Consider the following 24,884-nt stretch of genomic DNA (forward strand, 5'->3'; position numbering starts at 1 on the left):
TACGAAACAATTGAGAGACACTTTGCACGGTACTTCCGATCGCGGAATAAATACGCACTTGTTATTTTACAAGAAAGCAATACAAAAAACATCAATATATACATTATATACATATAATATATATACATCGTTCAACATATACGCGACGCTAAAATTATGCTTTCTGCTACAGTTATATATTATCTTTATTATAGATATATGTATAGTATATATTCACAATAATACAAATCGAAAGATTAAAATAATGTCGCGATATAGCAATTATTTAATTAATAATTAATTCCTATTTTTAAAAAATGTTAGAAAAATTTAAAGAATTGGATAAAATATATTTGATTCTAAGTACTAGAGAAATAACTGTTATCTATAAAAATCGATAATTCACGGATCGTAACGAAATTTATCATTTTTATTTCTTTCGCTTCGATTTTTACTTGCAATGCTAAATTATCGCGCTTTGATAAAAATTTATTGTCACAATACAGTTTTATACGGCTTATCAAAAGTTCAATAATTGTTAATTATAATAATCACAGCGAATTGTGATTCGATATTAGTCGCGATCGCATTTGGAAAAAGAATTCGATAATATACAGAGCGTTTTGCAGCGCTACTTTACTCCTCGTATGTCGCTGTACGAATGATAATAAGGCCACGACATATAAACAATAGCGCGTTACTGTTTATGGCTGCCAAGGTCGGTCATTGTGTTATTGTCTATATCAAATTATTGTGTTGTCTACATCAAATTATTTTACATACTTTAACGTATACGTACATGGAATGTTAAAGTGTAGAGAAATATTTTAAATTATAAATTAATTATTTATATTAAATGATTAATGTATCGCAAAACCATTATGCTAATAACTCAATCTTACGATCCGATTGTTTTACTGAGTGCTCTCAATCTGAATTACATTTAGATCGTTGAAATGTCGAACAAAGTACGTAAAATAATTTGACAACTATAATAGACAATAATACGATATAATATAATACGACAATATAATACGACAATAATACGATATAATAGACAATAACACGATGACCGTCCTTGGCGGCTGTAACGATAAAGTATTGAACGAAATATATTGATTTTAACAGTACAGATAGAGAAATAATTATTGTTTGCAAGAATCGTAATAAAACGATAATTTATAATTTTGATTTCTATTATATATTTCGATACTTAATTAAATAAATAAATTATTCGAAAACGCGCTTCGAGATCTATCGTCGCGATATATGTAGTTACATATTATTTATGAAAGTTAATTATTCATTAATTCAATTAATAATAATATCAAATTATTTCTCGATACATATCGCGATCGAATTTAGAAGAAGAATTTAAACGAAGCAATCACTGCTCGCACCACTACCTTTCTGCTTGAATGTCGCCGCATGAATGATAACAAGGTCGAATCATGTCGAATTATCAAACATCAGCGTCTTATATACTACAAGAACCGATGACAAATGATAACGATGTTCGGTCAAACGTTTATATACATATACACATATATGTATATGTATATATTCTCTTATAATTTATTTTTTTACTCTTTGTTCTAATATAATTTCATAATTTGTAAAAATAATATATATAAAGATTTATTAAAAAGATAAAGATATATATATTAAAAAAACATAAAATTTTTAAAATATATAAAATGTCATATAAAACTTCTATATAAAATATTTTTTCGTATATTGTACGATTTTGATGAAATATTCGATCGAAATTAAATATATCGAATTAACTATAGTAAGATATGTTTCAACCTATGAAACCTAAACTTATGAAAAAAACAATATATCTCTTAATAAAAAATACATATACTTCTTATTTTTAACTATTCTATAACATATCAAAATTCTATAACACTAAAAAACTCATTTAAATATCCAAAATCGATAAGAATTCCGACTCTTTCCTTATAAATAATACACAATATTCAATCAATGCATCGATTGATACATACATATGTAAGTTACATTTATCACTTCTATTTTTCTAGATTTTATTAAATTAATAAATCTTTATTCTATTTATATCCTATGTCTGTATTCTATAAATAAACATCCATACAAATAATCGAATCGCCTCCAATATGCGATCGAGCAGCAAATATAATTGCTGCTTTTAAATTAATTATAATTAATAAAATAATATTATAATTAATAAAAAGATGTATTATAGATGTATTATAGATGTATTAAAGATGTATTATATTTATTAATTCCTGATAAATTATAATTGCTTTCGTTGCCGAATTACATCTTACATCTTAAGTCTAGCTTAAAACTAAATTTATACTAACTTACCATTAATTAATTAATTTATAAATCTAATTTATTTTTCATTTCATGTCTATAGAGTTTATTTATCTGCTACCAAAGTGCGCAAATTTTGCTTTGTTTCTGCCGCCAATTTGACATCAAATTATGTTAGGAAATTCTGCTGGCTGATTACAAGTTTGTGAATATAATTGATGTCAAATTGCTTGTAACTTTTAAATAAATCTGTTGCCAATCTGCTGATATATTGAGCGCATTTTACGTACTAGGATGTAATGTACATTATAAGTATATAATTTAATATCTAATTAACATAAAATTATAATAAATGTAAAATTATAATAAATGCATATATATTTGATATGAATAGAATATATAATTTTATTAATAAACGTATTTGTGTGTAAGAAATACACAGTATGAATATCGTGAATAAGATTAAACATTTAACGCAAAAGTAACATTGGATAATCGTTTGAAATACATTGTCCACTTTTATCTTCTATTTCCAGTTAAGGATTAATTGAATAATGTTTTAATTTTTGGAGGAAATGGACCATCTCCAATAGGCCTAATATCATCCAAAATTTTACCAGGAATACATTTAGCCAAATATGGTAGGCATATTAAATCACGACAGCATTGTTCGGTATTTTGGCACTATAATTATAACAATTTATTATATAACAAAATTTTATTATATGAAAAAGGAATTGTATAAAAATGCATATTGACTATGATATTATAATTATAAATGGATAATGATTTTTAAAAATGTGTGTACATGTATATGTTTAATGTAACACAATTTTTATGTAGAAAAAATTAAGCGTTAATACAATTGCTTTTAATTATACTTACTTTTCCAAGCCAAGCTACACATGTAGCCTCAGGATTCGTAGTTATAAAAGTAACTACAACGTTGATAGAAGTCATAGCGATTAAAGCAAATACCAGGCACTTGTTCATTTTAATATAAAAATAAACTGTAACATTAAAAAGTAAAATAATAATACCTAAATATATCAGGTTAATAATAATAAAAATGTAAAGTAATTAACAATATAATTAAAAGAAGAACGTGCAATAAGTTTTACTAGATTTAGAACTAATGTTAGATAATATAGTACATGTAAGTATAAAAGATACCTCTGCGTTTGGTTCCTATTCAAGAAATCTATTCAACTATAATTTTCTAAGGTACTCTCGTAAATTTATAAGACAATCACGATAATCTTATCTAAGAAATTTAAACCGAGGATTGATAAAATATTCTATTTAAAGATTTATTTTAGTTTACATTTCTGATTTCTCTCTACTTACTTATACAAGATGTTTCAAAATTAAACAATTAAATTTTTGCCAATATGTTCTACAGATAGAAACAAGAAAAAAATGTGACATATATAAACATTGCTCCGAAACTTCATTATTAAAAATTAAAAGATATAATAAGAATATTAGAAAAGATATAGAAATTATTTAATATTCTAACTGCATTTTATATTCAAAAGCAAAAATAGTATCATATGAAAATTAATTTGTGGCAAGAATTTATTAAAGTTATTAGTTTGACATTCATTGAATTAAACAGAGCAAGATAGATATCAAATTCATACACTATTAAATTTAATATTTCACTGAGATGTCAAATTTATATTAAAAAAATTTGAAATAACATTGTTTTGAAATGGAAAATTAAACAAATTTTTATTTTTTTAAATATAATAATGCTTATATAACATTTGTTTCTTGTTTCTAGAGAACTACATAATATAGCAAAGTTTAGAATTTTCTCAACTTTGGAATATCTTATATATGTATATACATTTAATATCAGTTCTGATATCTCGAAAATTAGGTGTATATGTTTGTATGTGTGAATCTGTGATATGATTTATCTGATTAATATTTACTGCGCAATATTTTAAAAGTATAAAATAAAGAAAGAAATATCGAATTAAGAATTAATAATAGTATCAAAATTGTATTTATAAAAGTAAAAGAAAGAAGAGCATACACAAAAAAAGAAAATAAAACCTAGATAAATAAAATTTACAAAAAAATATGATATATAGTATAGTTTTTATATAAATTAAATAAAAAAATATAAATTAGAACTTTAAAAGAGAATAAAAGAGAGAGAAGGAAAGAGGAAGAAGAGAAGAAAAGTGGGAAAGTTGATAGATGCTTTTATTTCTAGTTGCCAGGTATTGATAATAAAGAAGAGTACTTTGTACCTGTAAATACAACAAATCAAAATTCTAAATACTTTATTAATCCGCAAGATTTTATTCCACTGAAAACGGAGACAGAGAATAAAGTTTTACAAATCTTTGGAATTCGGTATCGGACCTCAATCGTGTATAAATTACCTGTAAAAAATGTATTAAACAAAATGAGATATGTAGTAACTTTTTTTTCTTTAGATACGTATATATCAGATAGACATGAGTTTTTACGATGATTTAAAAATGGTGTTAATCACGATCTTTCAAATTACACTCTCGCTATAAAACGAATAAAAAGGATATCTCAAGTAGCAATAATGCTATTCACATATTTACTACTCAACTGACAGTTTCTATGTACAATTCAAGATAATGTGATAAATGTGTAATACGCGTAGGATATTTAGCAGGCATCCAAATGCACTTTTATATGCAAATACAGCTGTAGTAAATACAATAAAATTTGCGATTTTTTATATTCGTAATTATAATAGGAACTATGTTTAAAGAAACTATGAAATTTTAAATACGAAATACGTTTATTAATAAAATTATGAAAATGCGCGTTTTTTTTGTAATAAAATCGACTTTTTTTATAGTTTAAATAGCTTACTATCACTGAAGCATGTAATTAACTTCTCATTGCGACTTATCGACTTCCATTGTAAATTACGGTCGGCACAGCGTATCGTGATCGAACGACATATATATTTATAAATATATTATAACAGAACATTATACAAAACAACAAGCGTTTCGGCAGCGGCCGCTATTGACTCGATTTCTCTCTTGTAATGTATACATTGATAACAATATATATATAACACAAGTTAACGTCATTTTAAATTTAGCTAATTAACTAACGATTATCTTACATTGCCATATCGTGATCTCATTTACGAGCACGATAGTAAAAAATTGGCTAGTTTGGTAGGTAAAAAGGTACGAATATTCATTGTACATCGTTCATCGATTGACTGTCTTGTGCGTTTTCGTTTCCCACCTGCGTAGAATGAGGTAGTTCAGCTTTCGTAGCCAACTCTAACGTGTACATCCATCTAAAAATCACACAAATATTTCATGTATATATAAGCTAAATTATATATAAATTAAATTATACAAATTATATTTAATTTTTACACCCACTTTTCTTTGTCCTCTTGGGAGGACGCTTGAAGATAGTAATATTTCCTAGAATGATGCATCTTGAACGCTCTTATCCGATCTTTCATGTTTAAGGGATCCTCATCGGGAAGTTTTGTACCTTCGGTAACCATGAAACCTGGCATAGGCGTCGCTGTCATGGCCATGCTCTCCGATTCCGATTTGAACGAATACAAAACGAAGTCGACGTGTAATGCGAACCATCGTTTCGTCCACGGTTTACTGGCCTGTGTTTTCAACAATAGGTATCCGGATAATACTGATGGCGCGCACGCTGATACCTGCAGCAAACTTGGCACCGGTCCAGACGGTGAAGATGGTGATTTAGTGAGTGGTTGAGTGAGCGCGGCATGGCATAATCTGCACACTCTCATATTCTTATTGTCTTCAAATAATAATTTCTGATTTGAGCATTTACTACAAACCACCTGAAAAAAATAAAATTAATTAATTCACAGAGCTTTAATTATTATTATAAAAATTAAATAATTTATAGTGAAAAATTAATTGTAGAGTGCAGTACTTACTATTCCACAAGCCCGGCAATTGTGCTTTCGCTTCATCACAGAAAAAATAACTTCGCAAACCATGCACCTAGTTACATCATCAGCTTTAACTAGAGAAGTCTTAACGTTACCAGTTTTCAGACTGGCTTTACGTCTCATAATCTCTTGCATTGTTTGAAATAATGCGTCCAACCACGCTGCTTTTTCCGCGGCGGCATGTGTATACAATTCAACGCTTTTATTTTCGTCTCTTATGTAAAAAGTATTTGCTGTTTCTAGATTATCTCCTTCAACTACTTGTAAATTTTCCACCATAAACTTGGCTCTTAGCCGGTACATAGGACCGGGTATCAGTCTTATTGAACAGAGTAATAATAAATCACTAAACTAAAAAAAAAGATATAAACAATTTAATAAATCAAAGAGGAAAAAAAACGAGGAAGAATGACTTCACGATCAGTATATTATATGCGCATTAATTAATCTTTACCAAAAATAGATGTCTCTCCTGATGATCACCACTACGCGCCGAAATTTTCACTATACGTCCTTCTTTTACTAGTTCGCGAGTCGCACTGACTAGATCAGTTGCATCATATATGCTTTCTTGGATTTCTAAGAGTTTCTTAAATTTATCGATTTTCTTCATTGCCTCGTTCGTATGATTCGCTGCAGTGGATACCAATTCTAGAGCTTCTAAAATTTAACATTATAATTTACTATTATTAATTATTATTTTCTAATTAATATAATTATGATTCTTCTACATTTGTATAGAATATTCAATTACAAAAAACAAATTTACTCACTTTGTGTATCTTCATAATCCGGATTGTCTTCAGTGAGATTTCGTAAATAATCCTTAAGAAGCAACTCGTATCGTGGTAACCTCTGTATTGGACTCAACATATGATGGGCTAGTGACAATTTAGCACATTCATCGAGTTTTTGAATTTCATTAATAATTGCAGCAAATTTGGGCACTTTATTTTGCAATGTGTTTATCAGATTCATGGCATAATCAAAATTCTTTACATATTCTGTATACATCTTGAGAAATGGCGCAAAATTTTTCATTATATCACCGATTTTCGGATTCGAATTCCAACATTGCATTCTCTCCTCGAGTTGTGGTAATAAAAATTCGTTGTGAAATTTATAAATGGATTTAATATTTGAAAACATGTGTTGAACAGTTTCTGGAGGGAACATTGGATGTGCTCTATTTTCTTGATCGACTCTGAATTGAAACACTTGGTCGATTAAATGCAGAACGTTCACGTAATTTTTTTCAGTAGCTAGTAACTCGTGCGCCACATGCAACGCCTTCTTCCGCTTCGAATCAGGAGAACCTTTCTTTATGAATAGTTTAGGCTCGGATATCGATTCATCCGTATGGTCCGTTACTATGGCAGAGTCTGTCTCTGAAGATCTTATTTCTTCTGATTCTTCTTCGCTTTCGGATTCACTTACTGCATATGTATCTAATGTATATTGATGAGACCTCCTCTCTGAAGCTACATACCTGTAAGAGAGAGATTACTTTTTTAAAAACACACGCTTTAAAATTGTTCAAATCAAAGATATATAAATTATATTGTCTCTTTTGTGTCAAAAGCTACACCCAAAACTATGCTCTCACCTGCTACTTCTATATTCTAGAACGCTATGTGACATTTTAATATAGGACGTTTCGGTTGAAGTTTCTTCATGCCTCGTGATATCGATGCATTCAGCGGGCGTGGAAGCGGACATGACGAACGACTGAAATCGCGGAAAGCCGCCGAAACTGGCGATCCTATGGAAGGAATGTCTGACGTATTGTTGCTCCTCGACACCTGTTGCCGTCTCCGAATCTTGCGAGTTCCCATTTTCGCTGGTTGTGCTCTGTTGCTCCGACAAATGTGGCGTCTTGGAATGTTCCTCCTGTTGCAGTTCCTCCTTATCCTCCGTAATATCCAGATCAGTGTAAAACGTGCTGGTGGGTGAGGTGTTTTTCAAACCGAACATTTTGAATCCTTCGATCATCCGATTACTTCCGTCTCCAGGTTCCGGAAATAGGCGTGTCATCCAGGATGAAATGTCCCTCAACTGACTTCGTTGCATTCTATAATCATCATGTTGCTAATTGTAGTCAATTATCGCATACTTTGCACGAAGGGATAATTGGAGCATAGAGAACAAGTTATGGCGAGTGCACATGGGGCATATCATAAACGTACAAAAATTAAATAATGCACTATAATAATTGCATTAATTACAAATATATAGTTTAATTTTAGACGTCATTCTAATATAAGATTACAAGCTTTTCAAGCAATTTGCATTTCAGCTTCTATGACAACAAATACAAAACATCAAGAAATATTGATCACGCGTGTTATTATTCCTTTGAACTCTGACTCATAAACTCGCTTGATATAAAATTGAATATTTCTCCTAATGACTATAAAAACACGTCATTAATTTATGCACATCGACGCATAAAGTTATGGATATATCACCTCAAATTTCCTATGACCTTTTCTCGATTGCCGGATATCTTTATTTAACGGATCTATGATTCTATCATCGAAAATGAGAGAGAAAGAGAGAGAGCTATTTCCATCATCGATATAGCGGTTCCGGAATAATACAAACAACTCGATAGATTTCTCTCGAGGGACTATTTAAAAACGCACGTTCCTCTTACATGGGCCCATTACGCTAAAATTAACGTGTCGGCCCTAGCGTGCGAGCGAGAACGCTTGCGTCACGTCGGCATCATTAATTGACATTCGGCGCGCTTCGAACAGAACGAACGCACGCACACACGCACGCATCGTTGTATGTATACGCAACACGACAATTCTATCTGATGCGTGTTATTATTTCAAAGGCGTCAAAGTTCTTAATTTTTGCGCAGAGATGAAATTCTTATAAATTAATTCTTATAAATTAATTTATAATAATTCTTATAAATTAATAATTCTGATATTCGTTCCTTTACAGTTTAAATCAAAAGAGAAGTTGATTTAAACAGCACGCGAAACATATATATATATATATATATATATATATATATATATATATATGTTTCGCGTGCTGTTTAAATATATGTTTAAATATATGTTTAAATATATGTTTAAATATATCGCGTGCTGTATATATATATATATATATATATATATATATATATATATATATAGATCGAGAAAATATAAGCAAGGAATAAATAGATGTATGATGTCAACGTATAATTGTGATATGCAAATTTTATTTTTTTTTTTTAGGAAACACTATTCCATGAATCTTTAATAAATAGATTGAAAGAAAATGTAAATTAAATAAAATTATGGGAATTAAATTTTGTTACGCCTCAAGTTAGAAATTAATTATTCCAAGTTTAAAATAGATTACGCATTTTTACCGGATTGCACTTTTTTAATCGATAAATTTTCTGAAATTGATGTTTTTAAACACTAAGTTTTATTCATTAATGAATATTGATGAGTTGTTATTTATATCAAAGCATCAGCATTGTTAGGTAATAGAGCGAATGTATAATTATTTTCAAATTAACAAGGTATATTCGTATTTTAAAATGACTGCGACTTTGCTTCTAGTCATGACTTGAAGTGTGTGTGCGCAGCGACTTATCTAAATTTATTTATAACAGCATAGAACTTAAGACGCAAATCGTCTCCGATAGAATAGGAGAACCGTAAAGACCTTTAAGCAATGTATTAAAAATGCCATAATTACAAATTTTAATTTAAAATGATATATTTAAAATATTTAAAATGGAGTATATTTAAATGTAATATATAATTTAAATTGGAGTATATTTAAATATTCACTTTTAACAAGAGGCAAAATAATTAAAGTAGCAATCGTTTATTATCTTTTGTCTATTTCAAGAAATTAAAAAATTTAATGCAAAAACAAATCCATTCGAAAGAGATGTCAAGTTTCAAATATATTTTACAAATTATGTTTTATTTCCTAGTCAATCAAAAATTAAGTCTTCTTAATTGTAAAATCTGATGTTTACATATAATTAATCTGACAATTTTCCCGCTAATATGAATCATAAAACGTATCGAAATTCGATTTTGCAGTCTACAGGTCAATTTATAGAACCGTTGGCAAGTGGGCGTCTTAGAAAAAATAAAGAAATGGATAAATTAAAATGAGATATTTGATATAAAAATCTAATATATCAGAGATCCATCCAATATAATATATATCTATCCTTTTAAAGTGAAATTCCTCTCATACAAATTTAAAATTTCGAGTTCAAATATTGAATTTATTTCATTTTAAGTATAGCAAGTATGAGATAAGAAAATATAAACAGACCTGTAATAACATTAAAGAGGAAACCAGATGTCAGGAGAGAAATGTCATTCTCTCCGAAACTAAACTCTATATTTACATATGATAACCGGTTATGAAATCAGTAGGCAGGCAAACCAAACAGCATATATACTACTCGTTACTTGCAATAATGACAATAATTATGAGAATTGAAAAGGTGATCGATGAACAATCTTGTCCACTTGACATATAGACATATGACATATAAAATATCCAAAGTATCAGTCGACCCTCGGCGAGGGAGATCAAAGGGCGGCACTTACCTACCTCGTCATAGGGTACTACGCCCTTCGCTTCGTCGATGCGATCGCACTCTCCTCGTGTACGCGGAAGCGAGACACAGAACCTACGTCGCGCTTGACGTTTCGCGCGAGAAAAAGCGGAAATGAGGAGGTTCCTGGCTGGGAAAGAGGAGGACGGTGAGCTCGCTCGCTCGAAAAGAATTGCCATCGTTACCTCTTGCTCCGGGACGATCGCTTATGATGCAGCTGAACAGCAACAGGCGGATCGACTCGGCGGGCATAATGATCTTGAGCTGGAGCGAGACGGAGCGATGCGAAGCGAGGACGATAATCTCTCCCCAGGCTCGGAGCTCGCGACAGAATCACCGGCACTCAATGGCCGCGCTGCCGAGCGAACGGTTCGTCGCCGCGCATCGCATCGCGACACCGTGTATATCCTGTCTAGATCCGAGAACGACCCCGAGTCCCTCGAGAGCAAGCCCGGGCGAATCGCGCGAGATTGTCGAAGCGCGAGGAAAAATGACACTTCCTCGGACGTCGTCGTTATATCACTCGCGACGACGTAAACTGCATGTGCGGTGTAGTACTAACAATCAGATACAATCATCCGGCTGACGGATACGCGTCGATATTCGGTTCGGCCGCTGACGCGATCCCAACGACGCGGGACACGCGACTGGAAGGCTTGTCGCGGTTAGAATTATGTCGGAAAGTGGGAGACCTTCTTGTTCGACTCTCGCGATCAGGTTGATACAGTATCCTCGGTATATAAGGTAGAGATTCTACTAGACCGAATATCGGTATCGGTGAAACAGCGCGAAATATTTTTGGATCATTCCATGTCCAGGAGATCCCGGAACAGGACGTCTTCGAATTTGCGTATGTAAGTATAAATATTTATATAAATTTATTTAAGAAATATTTATATAATTGATGTAAGAAATATTTATATAATTTAACAATTTAGTAATTTTATTGATGAGAAATATTTATGTAAGAAATATTTATAACCTTTAATTATAATGTACGAGTATGTATTCATACTATTGACGACAGCCGTAGCTCAAAGGTTAGCATAAAATAATTGCTTATCTCTTATTTATTAAATCTCTCTCGTAATACCTCTTATTTATTAAATTAATTTATTAATATCTTATTTATTAAATATTCTTATATTTATATAATGAAAAAATATATGTTAAATACAACTTGAATTTATACATCCTTGAAATAGCAATATAAAATATTTAATAATATATATGGAGATGCTTTTTCCTCAGTCAATGTAAAAATTTAATTGCACTCGTAGATTTTTTGCAATATCTCGTCTAGTTAGTGATTGAACTCAAACATTTTAGCAGATATTTATGTGAAAATGATAAACGGTACGGGTAAAAAAAATCGAATCTTCTTTTAATATTATATATTTTTTTGTGAAAAAATCGAAAAATTGAAAAATATATATTTCGCGCTTTTATCGCTATCTATACAACTTGAAAACTTTGAGAATTTCATGTACAATTATTTTGCAATCAATAGTGTATATGTATATCCATTATACGTACATGCAATATGTACATTGGAAAAACAAGTAGGCAATTAAATAATTTATCCTCGATTAGAAAGTGATTAAAACATTACAATATTGTTGGGAGAACGCATAATTCACTTTGCATTGATTTGACGAAATACGCCAGACTTCAATCTTATCTTACCTTTTAAAAATATATATACATTTGTTTAAAAATTATTTTCATTATTTTAAGTTTTTATACTTTAATTTAGTACATTGTAAAAAATACAAATCCATGGAGCTAAAATTCTGTTTGAACCTATCAAATCCCATCATATCTTTAGAAATGATTCGAAGTTTCAAATTTTATATTGATTATTTGTTGCAATTTTATCTGCTACAAATTTGCTAATTTTTAAAAAAATTTTTATAACGAATAAAGAGATTTTAACAAAATTATATTAATGAATTTTAAAGTATTAAATTATAATTCTAGTAAAAGAAATTTTGCTAAGCAGTGTGGAATATTTCTTTTCGCTTATTAACGGGTTAAGAATGAATATTCGAAATATGTGAATTTCTCGCTTGTGTTCAAAAACAAATAATTGATGCAATCTAATTACTCGGCGTTGTCCGAGCGTTAGGTAACGTGTGTCCTGAAGATATATTGCGTAATTAAATAAGATATACGTAAGGCAGTGATGAGGACTGATAGTTATCGTTTGTTTTAATAGTAGGCAGTTAAATCGAGCCACTGTTTTAATTGAACTGCAATTGCGTTGCAGTTATATGATTGCACAGTTAAATAATGTCTCATATCTTGCAATATATCTCTTAAAATGGACGACATGAAATCCTTGACAACGATATAGTTTCATAACACTTCACGGCCACTGTTTTATATAAATTATAATCATTATTGCTTAGAATTAAAACACATCAGTGCGACCTTCTATTCTAAGTCTGACGTTTAATTCTTGTCAAGCAACGCAAGTTTTATTTAATTCAATTTTATTTAAATATACATATATCTAAAATACAAAAGACGTTTAACTGGATTTTAAAAATTTATAACGTCTGTTAAATTTTTAAAGCATATTTCAGAAATTTAAAATGTTTCTAAATGTCTTCCTAAATGTTTTATAAATATTTTTAAATCTCTTTGTTTTTATTAAATCTCTTTTTAAATATTTTAAAATGCCTTCTAAAGTTTCTTTGAATTTCTATTTGCTTTGAATTTGATTAGGCTTCTGTCGATTTGCAAAAAATCTTTACCTTTCTTTACCTTGTGCAAAAAAAGAAAATACACGTAATATATTGAAAAATTTTGTTTTTAATAATTATAGTTTTATTAATTAGTAAAAAATCATCATTCTTGTTGGCTGATCGATTTGGCTTTCGATCGATGACTTTTTGTCTCGTCAATCGCAGATCACATACTTATGCGAACACAAATTTAATTAACAGCTCTCTCTCCTTCTTTTCTTTTTTGAAATTAATAACATAAATATATTTGTATAATCTGAGTATTTTGTACTATTTTTTTAGTATTATTTGGCCATTATTTCTTGCTCGATTTTGCAAATCACTTTGAATGCCATATCATGACAGCGCATTTGAATTGTTTTGATGGCTCAAGCATTCAATCAACGATTTTACGTCTCACATGACAAATTTTACTATCGTTAAAAATTCTTTGCACTCTGTATTTATATCTACTTTGATTCTAAATCGGATTTTATGTTTCGTCACGGAGTCATTTCTCAATACAATATGGTTGATGTATTATCGAGTATACGACGAAGAAGGCTAACGCCAGGAGTAATGATCCGCTGAGATCACCTAATGCCGTTAAATAGGGGATCGCCGAGTTATCAGGATCGATTTTATACCTCCACATTGCGTGAATAATTATGTGCGCAACATATAACAGTAACATTACCTGAAAAAATAAAGAAATTTTATTATTTTATCTTTACTTGTTATTCAAAATAGAGACCAAATAAGAGCATTGCGTAACTTACTTGTAACACGGAAACGACTATGTAGGAGATTACGAAATACGCATATAAAGTACAATTGCCCGGGTTTAATGCGTCGGCGATAAAGACGAAAATCAATTGACCAGGAATTGCCATTGCAACGAGTAATCTAGCGGTTATCGCATATGGCGCTGTAAGGAAGAAAAATATGTCAAATATTGTACGGGAAATTCCTGCATAGAAAATTTCTTAAAAGAGTTTTATTCAGAAAGAATGTTGATTCCTCTGAATAAAAAAGAAAGATAAATATATATAGAAAAGGATAAAAGAAAGAAAAAATATATAGAAAATATAAATAATAATATATAAAGAAAGAAAATATATTTATATATAGAAAATATAAATAATATATATATATGAAAAAGTTATGAAAAATTATAGAAAAAAAAATAGTATAATCAGTGTATAATAATTTTAAATAATTTTAAATTTTATCAAAATTTAGAGTTTTCAAAAACAGAACATTTTCGTGTGAAAAAGAAATAAAAAAATCGCGTTAAAGAATATATACCAGATCACATCCCTTTTATGTAGAATTATACATACATCCTACGAAGAGTGCTGTCCACGGAAACACCCAAATTTTTCCGTGTGGCGGTAAAATTCCCATGATGGAAGACTGATGTAACATAGTTGACATTCGAGACGCTTGCACCGATACTAAATTGCCGCCAATTCCATTAATAACTGGTTGGAAAACTTCAAATCCTTCAAAAGACTCAACCATTCTTTCAAGAACTAATCCACCTCCGCTAAAGATGAAATAAAAATATAATTAAATAAAATAAAAACACAGGCGGATTATAATAATCGAATTACATAAATAATTATTAACGTAATTACGCAAATTGAAATATAAGCAATATAAAATTTAAAAAATGAGCAATATAATAAATTAATAATCAGTTAATCATGAAAGAAGCTTGACACACATTCGAATATTTATTTTCTTTAATATATTACGCATAAACTCGGTCATATTCAGATGAAATTATTCAAAAAAACGAAGATGTATATGTGTCTAGTATGTAACATGTCACTTTAGACTAACCCACTGATCAGAAGAGCAGATAGAATAGGAACCCAGCCAGACTTCAATACACTGCTCGTATATTTATTCTTTAATACGATCAGGATCCAAAGTGGTAATAGCACAATAAAAAAACCGAGGACGATGTACAACACCCATATTTCGGCATTTAGCCTGATGAAGAATTCCGAGGCTATGAATGAGAGAATGCTAATGGATACGACGTCACCGATAGATGCAGCCAAAGGAGTTGCTAAATTGTCCGGATTCATCTTAAATCGATGGGCTATCATGATTACGGCAATCATGACGAAATCTATAAAGACAAAGATTATTTTATCAATAATTTGAACCTCGATTTATCAATGTACTCTATTGCATCTACCTAAGGAAGATACTTCATACATGGATTTATATATTATTATAACGAATACCAAATGTAATAATTTGGAAATTAATAGAAAAAAGTTACAAGAAAGGAAGAGTTGTAAAGAGGAATAATCTTTAAAAATTATGAAACTGTTACAAAAAGAATAAACATATTTACATTTATAAATGTATAGACATAAATATATATGTGATAAATTGCTTAGTGAAATTATATCTATTTTGCTTTAATAATGATACATTTAATGGTTATAATTTGATAAAATTTTGTGCAGACATTGTGTTTTTAATGAGATCCATTTTTTTGTAAATTATTAAAAATAAATGTCCTTAATAAAGATTGATTATATTTGAAGATTTGTCAGGATTATTATGCACGGAGAAAAATATGAAATGTCAATAACAAATGTGGCACGAATTATGATTTGAATTTAGAATGTGAGCATACATGAATTACACATAACATTTTGCTAGATCGAAGATTTGTGAAATGGAAAAATATTCACGCATTAACAAAAGAATAAAAAAAAAGATCTTCATGACGAACGATATGCATAAAAAGAGTATCTGTGCATAAGAAAAAATAATCTGTTAGTATAATGCGTGAAACTGAACTGCGATAGCAATCATTATTAATGCTAATTGCTGATAAATGGCGAATAGATTACCTTACACAAGAGTCGATTCATGGGAGCAAGCGCGTAAGCGGCGGTTCATTAATCAATGTTTAATAAGCACACCGACGAGAGGATGGTTTACCTAAGATAAAGCAGGAACTGGTTGCTGTGCACATGCACGAAACCGCCAACAATAACGCGTGATTCCAGATGAAGCCGTTTCCATTGATCGCGCCTACTCCCATTCCGAATATCGATAGACAGAGAGCCGCGACTATCGCTTGGATCTGCACCAAGGCGACGTTACCGATGATCATCTTGATGATCTCTCGTCGACCCTTCATGTTGCCTAAATTCGCTTGGGTGCATAAACGCGACGCCAAACACATATCGAGATTACCCTTTAGACCTTGCAACGCCGTAGTCAAAATTAACAATTGAGGGACTTCCGTAAAAGCGGGCAAGTTCTGGAATCAAATATATGCAGAAATTAAAATAATGATATATATATATATATATATATATATATATATGATTTATAAGAATTAATTAATTAATATGTTTTCTATCGCATGGATGGTGTTAGACACATATACACATTATGACAAGATTGTAAATAATTCTCATGAAATAAACGATAATGATAATTACTATAAATATCGCATATATTTTTTGAGATCATATAAAAGCAACGAAAGTGCCTTGACTTGAAAATAAAATTTGCGAGAGAAATTATTTTTAAACATATTTCTTATGCTTAAAATTAAATATTGTATTAACTAAATAAAAATCCTAAAAATGGTTACTTTAGGCGGATTTAAAATGTAATAAGAATCTGTTATTGAATTATATCCCAGAAAATTGCATTATTAGCATAAATTTATTTTTATCTTTAAACATATATTATTGACGAAAAGAGAGAGAGAGAGAGCTTATGAAAAAAATTAATGTATATTTACTACTATTATTAATTTAATACTATTTAATACTATTATTTCACTCTAAGTTAATAGAACTGTTCAACTTTTTTATTTTTTAATTTTTTTAACTAACTCGTTTTAAAAGTCTTTGTCTGAAATCTACTTAAAAATGTGGATAACTCAAGATGACTATAATCGCATGTAAAGAATGATACAAGATATCCTGGTTTGCGATCGATAAATGTATCGGATCCGATAAATATTCAGGTAGAAGTTGGCTTCGACACTTTTTTTCCTTGCTAATAATAGATCATTTTTTTATCTTTGGACAATGACAAATACCTCCTCGATAAGAAGACAGTCTGAGAAAAAAATAAATTGTTCGAATTTCCTTGTTAAAAATCCCTTACCTTTGCGGTAGTGAGAACACGGCCTGCTCCGATAGTGCCCATACCAGCGATAAGAAAAGGTACTGACACTTGAACAATTGTGTGATACCATTTTTCATTCCTGATATTTCTTTTGTCTCCATGTTCATTTGGGCCGGCACGATAGTCCGGATCAGGATCCGAAATGGCAACTGACGAGATTGTTACTATGGAGCTACCACTGGAAAGAGATCCACCACCGCCAGACATGTCTTTCTTATCCTTTTGGCCGTTGGTTGTCTTCAAACCCGCTATCAAGTAAGCATTAATACATAGTTTCTTATCTAATAGTCAGGAATATTCAAATAAAATTTATTATATCTGTATTTTCTAAGTAACATAGTTCAATAAAAGACTATTTTTCGAATACGAGGACAAATTTTAAAAATATTTAATTTTTTGTAGAAATTTTTATATAGATTAATTAATTTGTAATTAATTATTTTTGCGATAAATTACATCAAGCGCGACATGATTCAACAAAAATTTTTATACATCTAATTTTTACACATCTAATTGATAATAATTTTTTGAATTATGTCGTGTTATATTCGAATTATGTTGATATCATTTAATCGCAAAAATTAATCATTAATCTTTAAATTTCATTAAATTACTTTTGAGAAAAATAAATTTAAAAAATATGAAAATTTAGATTTTTTATTATATTAAAATAGTAATTACTTTTTAAAAATTATAAACTGTGTTTTTGTATCTATAATAAAGACAATCTATTTAAATTTATTTCTAAAGATATATAAATAGAAAATTAGATTAGGAAATTAAAAAATTAGAAGATATAAATGGAAAATTGTTTTCCTTCTTTTAAAAAAATACAGTTTTACAAAGAAACAAGCGTCACTCTTTTTTTTAATTTTTTTCAGATATTAATATTTTTATATTTTCAATGCAAGTTGAATTTTCATTATTTTTAATGCTTTAGAATTTGAAATAACCATCATTATTTTAAATATAAATATTATATATACTACTTGTATATTTTATCGACACAATAAATTTTCTTTGAAAATTGGAAATGCTAATAATATATTTAATTTTGATTGCTATAAAATTTTATCAACACATGTCATAACTATAATAAATAGTCACGTAACATATAGTTACAATATGAAAAAATATATTAAAATAAAGCCTTTCTTCGCAACTTTAATTGCAAATTTCTCGAAATTATGATGTAATAGAGCAATGTGAAATTAAAATTGTATTCAATATTTAAAAAATTATGGAAAATGGTTAGTCTTGTATTTTTTTACGTGTATATTTGAACCATAAGTGAAATATGATGATGATTCATCGATTAAACTTGATATCGTTGGTCTCGATATTTAGAGGCCAAATATATTATATAACTTTGAAAAAATGGAGAAATTAAAAAGCAAAAGTTTGATTAAAACTTGTTGATATTGTATTAATAATTTTTTGTTCCGATCACACACACATAATTACCATTTTCGTAAGCTTCTTAAATTTCATTAACAAGTTTTTTCACTTTGATTGATTCATATAAAATCTAAAAAAAGGAAACAAGCTCACTAGTACACGAATAGATAATCGATCTTCTGGTAGCATTCAACGTTTCCGTATCATATTCCCCGTATAAACACACTTGTATTCCGCAAAGGCACGAAATGATCATGTTTTTTCTCCGTACCGAGATTATATACCGTCGCGAATTTATGGTATTCTGAATTTTGATGGTCATGGAACGTTCAGTGCGTTCATGTTGCGTTAAATAATCGGAGAGTCACACAGTTTTGTGTCATTATTATAATCACCATTATATATATGCGCAAAGTCGCGCGACTGTGGTGGGGAAAAGGAAAACCATTATATATATGCGTAAAGTCGCGCATGGTTTTCCTTTACCCCACCAATCCGCAAACATATCGCGACAATTACTTTGTTCGTTCCTAAAAGTTCGTTCCTAAAAGAGAGAAAATTTACTTTAAAGTAATGTAGGAAAACTTGCAATGGTGACATTGTCGGAATATTTGCTAATTTTAAATATTTCATACAATCCTTTCATACATATATTGTATTTTATTATTTCCCAGTACCATTTGATACTGTGCAAAGCATTCTGGAAATTCGTTTGTCAAATAAATTTGTGTGAAATTCATGGCATTTTTATATAACATTATATATTGTTTAGTCTGCGTGGTAAATTTATAAATGTTTTTCATATATTATATCCCTTGGAGTTACATAACTCGGTTTGATAACGCACGTTATTTTTAAATGTAATTTTTACCCTTTAAATTTTTATGATTATTCTAAACAGATAAGAAAAAATGCGTCAGAAAAAACACATATAACAAAACTAGAGCACTAACGAGAAGACCGTGTAAGTTGATAAGTTAATAAATGAACCGTGTTGTATTTTCTAAGTACATAAAATTATTTATCTTGTGAGTTGCAAAATTTTCATATAATTAGCGATTATTTTATCCCTGTATCTACTTTTGCACTTTGTATGTTGGAATTTCTATGCTAATTTCACAATTTGCAATATTTCTTACCAGCAATTTTTTTCATAACGACAAGTTCCGCATTGATGTTGTCCGTGTTTAGTTTCTTGTCGTTGATTTTGTCTATGTTTTCGAATTTCAACGTATAATTATCGTCACTGGTCGGTATTGTAATACGAGGTAAGGTGAAGGCTTGATCCCTGACTCTTCTGGTGTCATCTGCTACATTGTTATTGCTGCTACTGTTGTTATTCGGTACTGTTATTTCTATGCCATTCAACAATACCGGATCAGTTCGCGAGTCCGGAATAGCAACCATATCTAAAATCCAATGAATCAATTAGATGGAAGCCTCGTCGCGAGGCAAAATATAAAAGTTTTCGATCGTTCGCGTGCGCGTTTAATATTTAAAAATCGAAGAATATATAAATAAAGAAACGCAATAATTTTTCCGAAAAAAGCGTCGAATTAATAGTTGAAGGTTATTAAAAATAATAATATCTACTTATTATAAAGAATTCTATTAAAAATAATAATTATCTATTAATTTTTAATTATTATTAGAAATTTATATAGCATCGTTTTTAAAATAATTCCTCTGTGCGAGTTAAATTTAAGTTTATATATGATAATTGAAACCTTTGATGCGATGCTATAAATTAATGTTGTAATTTTTATAAGAAATGACAAAAAGAAAATTTCAAGAAAATTATGAACTATAAATAAATAGATTACATTAATTTATTTCTTATTACATTACATATCAAATTCTGTCTCTCTCTTTCTCTCTAAAACTTCTATATAATGTATTTGAGAAACAATATTCGAATTATATATCTTTACTAAAGAAAAGTATGAAGAGAAAGCAAAAATCACACATTGATGAAAATATGATCAAATAAATTTGATAAATTTGAGAATTTCGTGAAAATTGTTTCATATAAGTCTTTAAGCTTTCATATTATATTAATAAGATTTTATTGTATATGCTCATACCGAATCCGCTAACGTTGGTTGTTGTCCACTTTAGGATCAACTTGTGATAATTTCACGTCGGATCTGCCAATTTCCGCAAGCTTTGAACTGAAAAATTGAAAATATGGTAACTTATTTAGAGATCAATCAAAAAACTATTTATTGCCATTGTCGAACAATCAAATAACTGGTGCTGTCTACTTTAGCAATATGTACATTAGCGATTTTACAATCGTTATCATACGATAAATCACCTGTCAAAACTACTACGTAATTACATTTATGTGTGTTTTTTAACCGAAACAAATCATTGTAGCGCTTATCAAGAAAAATTGAGTAATGAGAATGTAATGTACGAAAACAAGAAAATGGAGAATCAGAAAATCGGAATTTACGCAAATTTACGTCATATATATGCAAATCAAGAAGCTCGTTAAAATATGAATAATTTTCGAATGTTTTTCGAGTTCGATCGACGTAAAAAATCTGAGACATTGGAATTTTACTTTAATTACAAAGATGTTACAAAAATGTATAAAAAATCAATAGTTTAATATAAACCTAATTGTTCGTTGGCGCCGGACATAATTCATAATGGGCAATAAAAACGCCTGCTAGCCAGAAGCGATCGATGCTAACTGATGGCTAACAGTTTAGATTGTGTATCTTCATGTCGTAAGTCGATCATACAAGTAATATCAGTCGCAATCTTATCAGTGACATGGTTCTATTTGTTGAAACTTCTATAAAATTTTAATTTACCTTTGATTAACAATTTTCTATCTACAATAAGAAAAAAATATCTATCACAGAAAACTTTGCTCTACTAAAAAAATAAAAAATTATTTATTCGATAGAGATCCTAATAGTTTATTTATTTATATTAAAATACTTAGAATCTGTTAAATAAGAACCATTTATTGAAACATATTTAAGAAGTTTTGATGTGCTATGAAATAAAGATAAACTCTTTGAAGAAAGAAATATATCTTTTGTGTTCAAAACAACATTCAAAACAATATTCGAATTATATATATTTGTTAAAGAAAAATATGAAGAGAAGGTGAAAAGATATATATTACTAGAAACGGTTAAACAATTTTTGAAAAGAAACAGTTATTTTAATAAAGATTTTTTTTTTAAATTAAATAATATTTCAGAAGACATGTTTTCCTGTTATTTAAATATAATCATATACAAATAATTATGTATAGTCAGTTCTTAAATTTTGCACGGTATGATCATATAAACATCCTACATTAATATTATATTTTGTTTTTTGAACAGATATTAAAAGAATAATTTTTGATTTACCTTCGCTCGATTTTAAAAAAATCACTTTAATATTTCAAATTCTTTATTAGAATTACATCGAAGATTAAACCCAAACTAATACGAAGTTAAATTTTATAGTGTATAAGTTTTATTCCCAATTGTGACACATTTTCATAGGAGAAGTAAAGTAAACAATAAAAAATATGCATTGAAGCAATATATTTTTTTACAATTATTTGTTGGGTGAGTAAAATAATCATGACTAGACAAGTTGTCACTCTAATCCGTGGACTTGATGCTCCTTGATGTAACACAATATGCAAAATCAGCGGGAACGTCACCGGATTGATAGAGGCAACTAGAGTTCTGTCGCGTCGCGATAATCTGATCGCACGTGTCGCATGAATTGAATTACGCGCGAGTGTGCGAGAAGGGACACGCGTACCTTTTTGCCACACTTGTCTGGGAAAGTTCTGCGGTTTTTGATCCGATAAAATCGGAAAGATCCAACTGGATCGCCCAAGATAAATTATGCGAATAATTTATGTTGATTTGTCAAATTTCATGACAATTATCATCTGAGAACTGATTGATAGACATATTAAATAATAAATAATAATAATCATGATATAGTTATTAATATTACATTGATCTTGCTAATGAAATGTAATTCTATGATCTTATAATCGATTACATAAATAAGTAATAATTAATTAATTGATTATTTTGATAGATAGCCACTGCTAATATTATTTATTTCAACATGTATATATTTATAATCAGAAATCTGAATCGGTATAATAATTATTTAGTGCACGATATTGTAATAATCACAATTTTTTTATAATAATAAGAATAAAACTAATTATTATCTAATTATTCGTTTAGATATGAAAAAAATTTAGTTTTCTTAATTTTTTATATGTAAAAACTTATCATACTTCACGCGCAAAATAAATTTGTACTCTTTTGAATTAAATATCTATAAATATAAATAAAAAAATAAATCTGAATTAAATATCTATAAATATAAATAAAAAAATCTCAACTATAGTATAAATCTCAACTATAGAATAATTATCTGACTTTTGATATTTTAAAAGCACGCAACAATTTTTAAAATTATATCAATTGCTGATAAAGAAAGAAAAAACTTATTCAGATATCACGTATCGATACTCACATAGAAAGCTTACATTGAATCTGCGCCAGCGTGTCGAATTTAATTGATGGAATACTCGTTCCTGGAGAATCCGTCAGAAATGACGATGATGACGGTACTAGCAGTTTGAGCAACGATTCCGGTCCCGATTTCCTCTTGAATGCTCTATAACTCCAAAGTCTAACGGGCACCCTTTTCCGCGACTCGCGTAAAACCACACACAATGAGTTCAAGCACTTCGGGATTTCCAGCGTTATTAAATATTGTACACTCTATATGTCAGATGAGAAGAAAACCGGGTTTCCCTTTTCCGTTCTTCAGAGCGCACGGAAATGTCCGCGTGCCACGCACGGTTCAGCTTGACTGATAAAAGGAAGCCGTAGCTCGATTGTCAGTACTCCTTCTTGTCCTCGTTGAGCGTTCGTGTGCCTATCTCACGTGCGCTATCTCGCCGGTAGTAGGTGGGAGCTAGATCCTGAGGTGAATCGCTGAGATCGATTAGCAAGTGCTCCGAAAATTAATTAGATTCCCCCATTTTCTTGGGATAGGGAATCTTTATGATCTTAGGGGTATCTATAGGGTATCTTTATGAAGTTTGAAAGAAGTGTCATTGGGAATTACGGAATTTATATTGGTGAAAAAAATTAGTATTCTATTAAAATAGAATTTGAGTAAAATAAAATTAATATACATTATCAATAAATAGAGAAAATTTATATTCTATTAAAATAGGATTTAATTGAGTAAAATAAAATTAATATATTATCAGTAAATAGAGAAAATTTATCAATCAAATATACTCATGAAATTCGAAAGACTAGCGATAAGTTGTGATCGCCTATGAATTTTCTTTGTGGTTAAATAATATGAAATTTTATATCTATATACAGGGTGTCCCGAAACTACCACTTGATATTTTAAAGGCAGATTCTCTGGCCAATTTAAAAACGATTTTTCCTCAGCGAAAATGTCGAGGGAGATCATTATTTTTTGCATATTCCCAATTTTTGTCGTCATGTATCTTTCTAACTAAGCCTTAAATTAAAATTCTATTAAAGTAAACTCTACCTAAAATTAATTAAAGAATGTGACTTTATTAATATTTTATTCCCATAAGCCTTAGTTTGCGAAAAACCCTTTATTTTCAATCGTTTATAACTCGAAAACTATTAGTGCCGCGACATTTTCGCTGAGGAAAAATCGTTCTTAAATTGGCCAGAGAATCTACCTTTTTTTTTTG

The 24,884-nt window shown here is 29.5% G+C and overlaps 4 protein-coding genes across 8 annotated transcripts in view; 1 reads left to right on the forward strand and 3 right to left on the reverse strand.

Annotated features, from left to right (window-relative positions):
- Positions 1 to 2,131: 2,131 nt before the first annotated feature.
- Positions 2,132 to 3,535, reverse strand: LOC145964066 (uncharacterized). The gene is made up of 3 exons (XM_083086449.1): positions 3,454 to 3,535; positions 3,166 to 3,290; positions 2,132 to 2,964 (listed from the first exon to the last, which is right to left on the reverse strand). The coding sequence occupies exons 2-3, from the start codon at positions 3,271 to 3,273 to the stop codon at positions 2,824 to 2,826; spliced, it is 249 nt and encodes an 82-aa protein (XP_082942575.1). The 5' UTR covers positions 3,274 to 3,290; positions 3,454 to 3,535; the 3' UTR covers positions 2,132 to 2,823.
- A 1,025-nt stretch (positions 3,536 to 4,560) lies between these two features.
- On the reverse strand, positions 4,561 to 11,476 carry LOC145964603 (FYVE, RhoGEF and PH domain-containing protein 4). Of its 4 annotated transcripts, none has more exons than XM_083087562.1 (7): positions 11,021 to 11,476; positions 7,848 to 8,312; positions 7,015 to 7,730; positions 6,696 to 6,901; positions 6,227 to 6,592; positions 5,682 to 6,127; positions 4,561 to 5,593 (listed from the first exon to the last, which is right to left on the reverse strand). In XM_083087562.1, exons 2-7 carry the CDS (start codon positions 8,309 to 8,311, stop codon positions 5,488 to 5,490), a joined length of 2,304 nt encoding a protein of 767 aa, XP_082943688.1. In that variant the 5' UTR covers position 8,312; positions 11,021 to 11,476; the 3' UTR covers positions 4,561 to 5,487. The 4 variants fall into 4 exon arrangements, with proteins under 4 accessions (XP_082943688.1, XP_082943687.1, XP_082943689.1 ...); XM_083087561.1 differs by lacking the exon at positions 11,021 to 11,476 and adding an exon at positions 10,832 to 10,993; XM_083087563.1 differs by lacking the exon at positions 11,021 to 11,476 and adding an exon at positions 10,828 to 10,993.
- A 738-nt stretch (positions 11,477 to 12,214) lies between these two features.
- On the reverse strand, positions 12,215 to 24,121 carry LOC145964607 (solute carrier family 41 member 3). Of its 2 annotated transcripts, none has more exons than XM_083087574.1 (9): positions 23,679 to 24,121; positions 21,229 to 21,315; positions 20,284 to 20,553; positions 17,726 to 17,994; positions 16,538 to 16,862; positions 15,413 to 15,707; positions 14,908 to 15,113; positions 14,344 to 14,492; positions 12,215 to 14,261 (listed from the first exon to the last, which is right to left on the reverse strand). In XM_083087574.1, the coding sequence occupies exons 3-9, from the start codon at positions 20,549 to 20,551 to the stop codon at positions 14,076 to 14,078; spliced, it is 1,698 nt and encodes a 565-aa protein (XP_082943700.1). In that variant the 5' UTR covers positions 20,552 to 20,553; positions 21,229 to 21,315; positions 23,679 to 24,121; the 3' UTR covers positions 12,215 to 14,075. The 2 variants fall into 2 exon arrangements, with proteins under 2 accessions (XP_082943700.1, XP_082943699.1); XM_083087573.1 differs by having other exon boundaries at positions 23,666 to 24,121.
- The window catches only part of LOC145964605 (cell adhesion molecule Dscam2), a 216,202-nt gene continuing 209,188 nt past the window's right edge, over positions 17,871 to 24,884 (forward strand). The window contains exon 1 of the mRNA XM_083087568.1: positions 17,871 to 18,001. The gene's annotated coding sequence lies outside the window, so the exon portion shown is untranslated. The remainder of the gene's footprint in view (positions 18,002 to 24,884) is intronic.

This window comes from Camponotus vicinus, unplaced genomic scaffold, assembly GCF_025532165.1.
Source record: "Camponotus vicinus isolate PSW18456_S1 unplaced genomic scaffold, iyCamVici1.0 SCAF_13, whole genome shotgun sequence".
Taxonomy (NCBI): domain Eukaryota; kingdom Metazoa; phylum Arthropoda; class Insecta; order Hymenoptera; family Formicidae; genus Camponotus; species Camponotus vicinus.

Bases quoted from the DNA above. Each gene is read 5' to 3' on its own strand.
- LOC145964066 (XM_083086449.1), bottom strand. From the start codon at position 3,273: ATGAACAAGTGCCTGGTATTTGCTTTAATCGCTATGACTTCTATCAAC. The intron at 2,965-3,165 runs GTAAGTATAATT...TTATAATTATAG, and splicing joins GTGTAGCTTGGCTTGGAAAA to TGCCAAAATACCGAACAATG.
- LOC145964603 (XM_083087561.1), bottom strand. The intron at 7,731-7,847 runs GTGAGAGCATAG...TCTCTCTTACAG, and splicing joins CTAGAATATAGAAGTAGCAG to GTATGTAGCTTCAGAGAGGA. The intron at 5,594-5,681 runs GTGGGTGTAAAA...TGTGATTTTTAG, and splicing joins TCCCAAGAGGACAAAGAAAA to ATGGATGTACACGTTAGAGT.
- LOC145964607 (XM_083087574.1), bottom strand. From the start codon at position 20,551: ATGGTTGCTATTCCGGACTCGCGAACTGATCCGGTATTGTTGAATGGC. The intron at 16,863-17,725 runs GTAAGGGATTTT...ATTTGATTCCAG, and splicing joins GTGTTCTCACTACCGCAAAG to AACTTGCCCGCTTTTACGGA. The intron at 15,114-15,412 runs GTTAGTCTAAAG...TTTCATCTTTAG, and splicing joins TCTGCTCTTCTGATCAGTGG to CGGAGGTGGATTAGTTCTTG.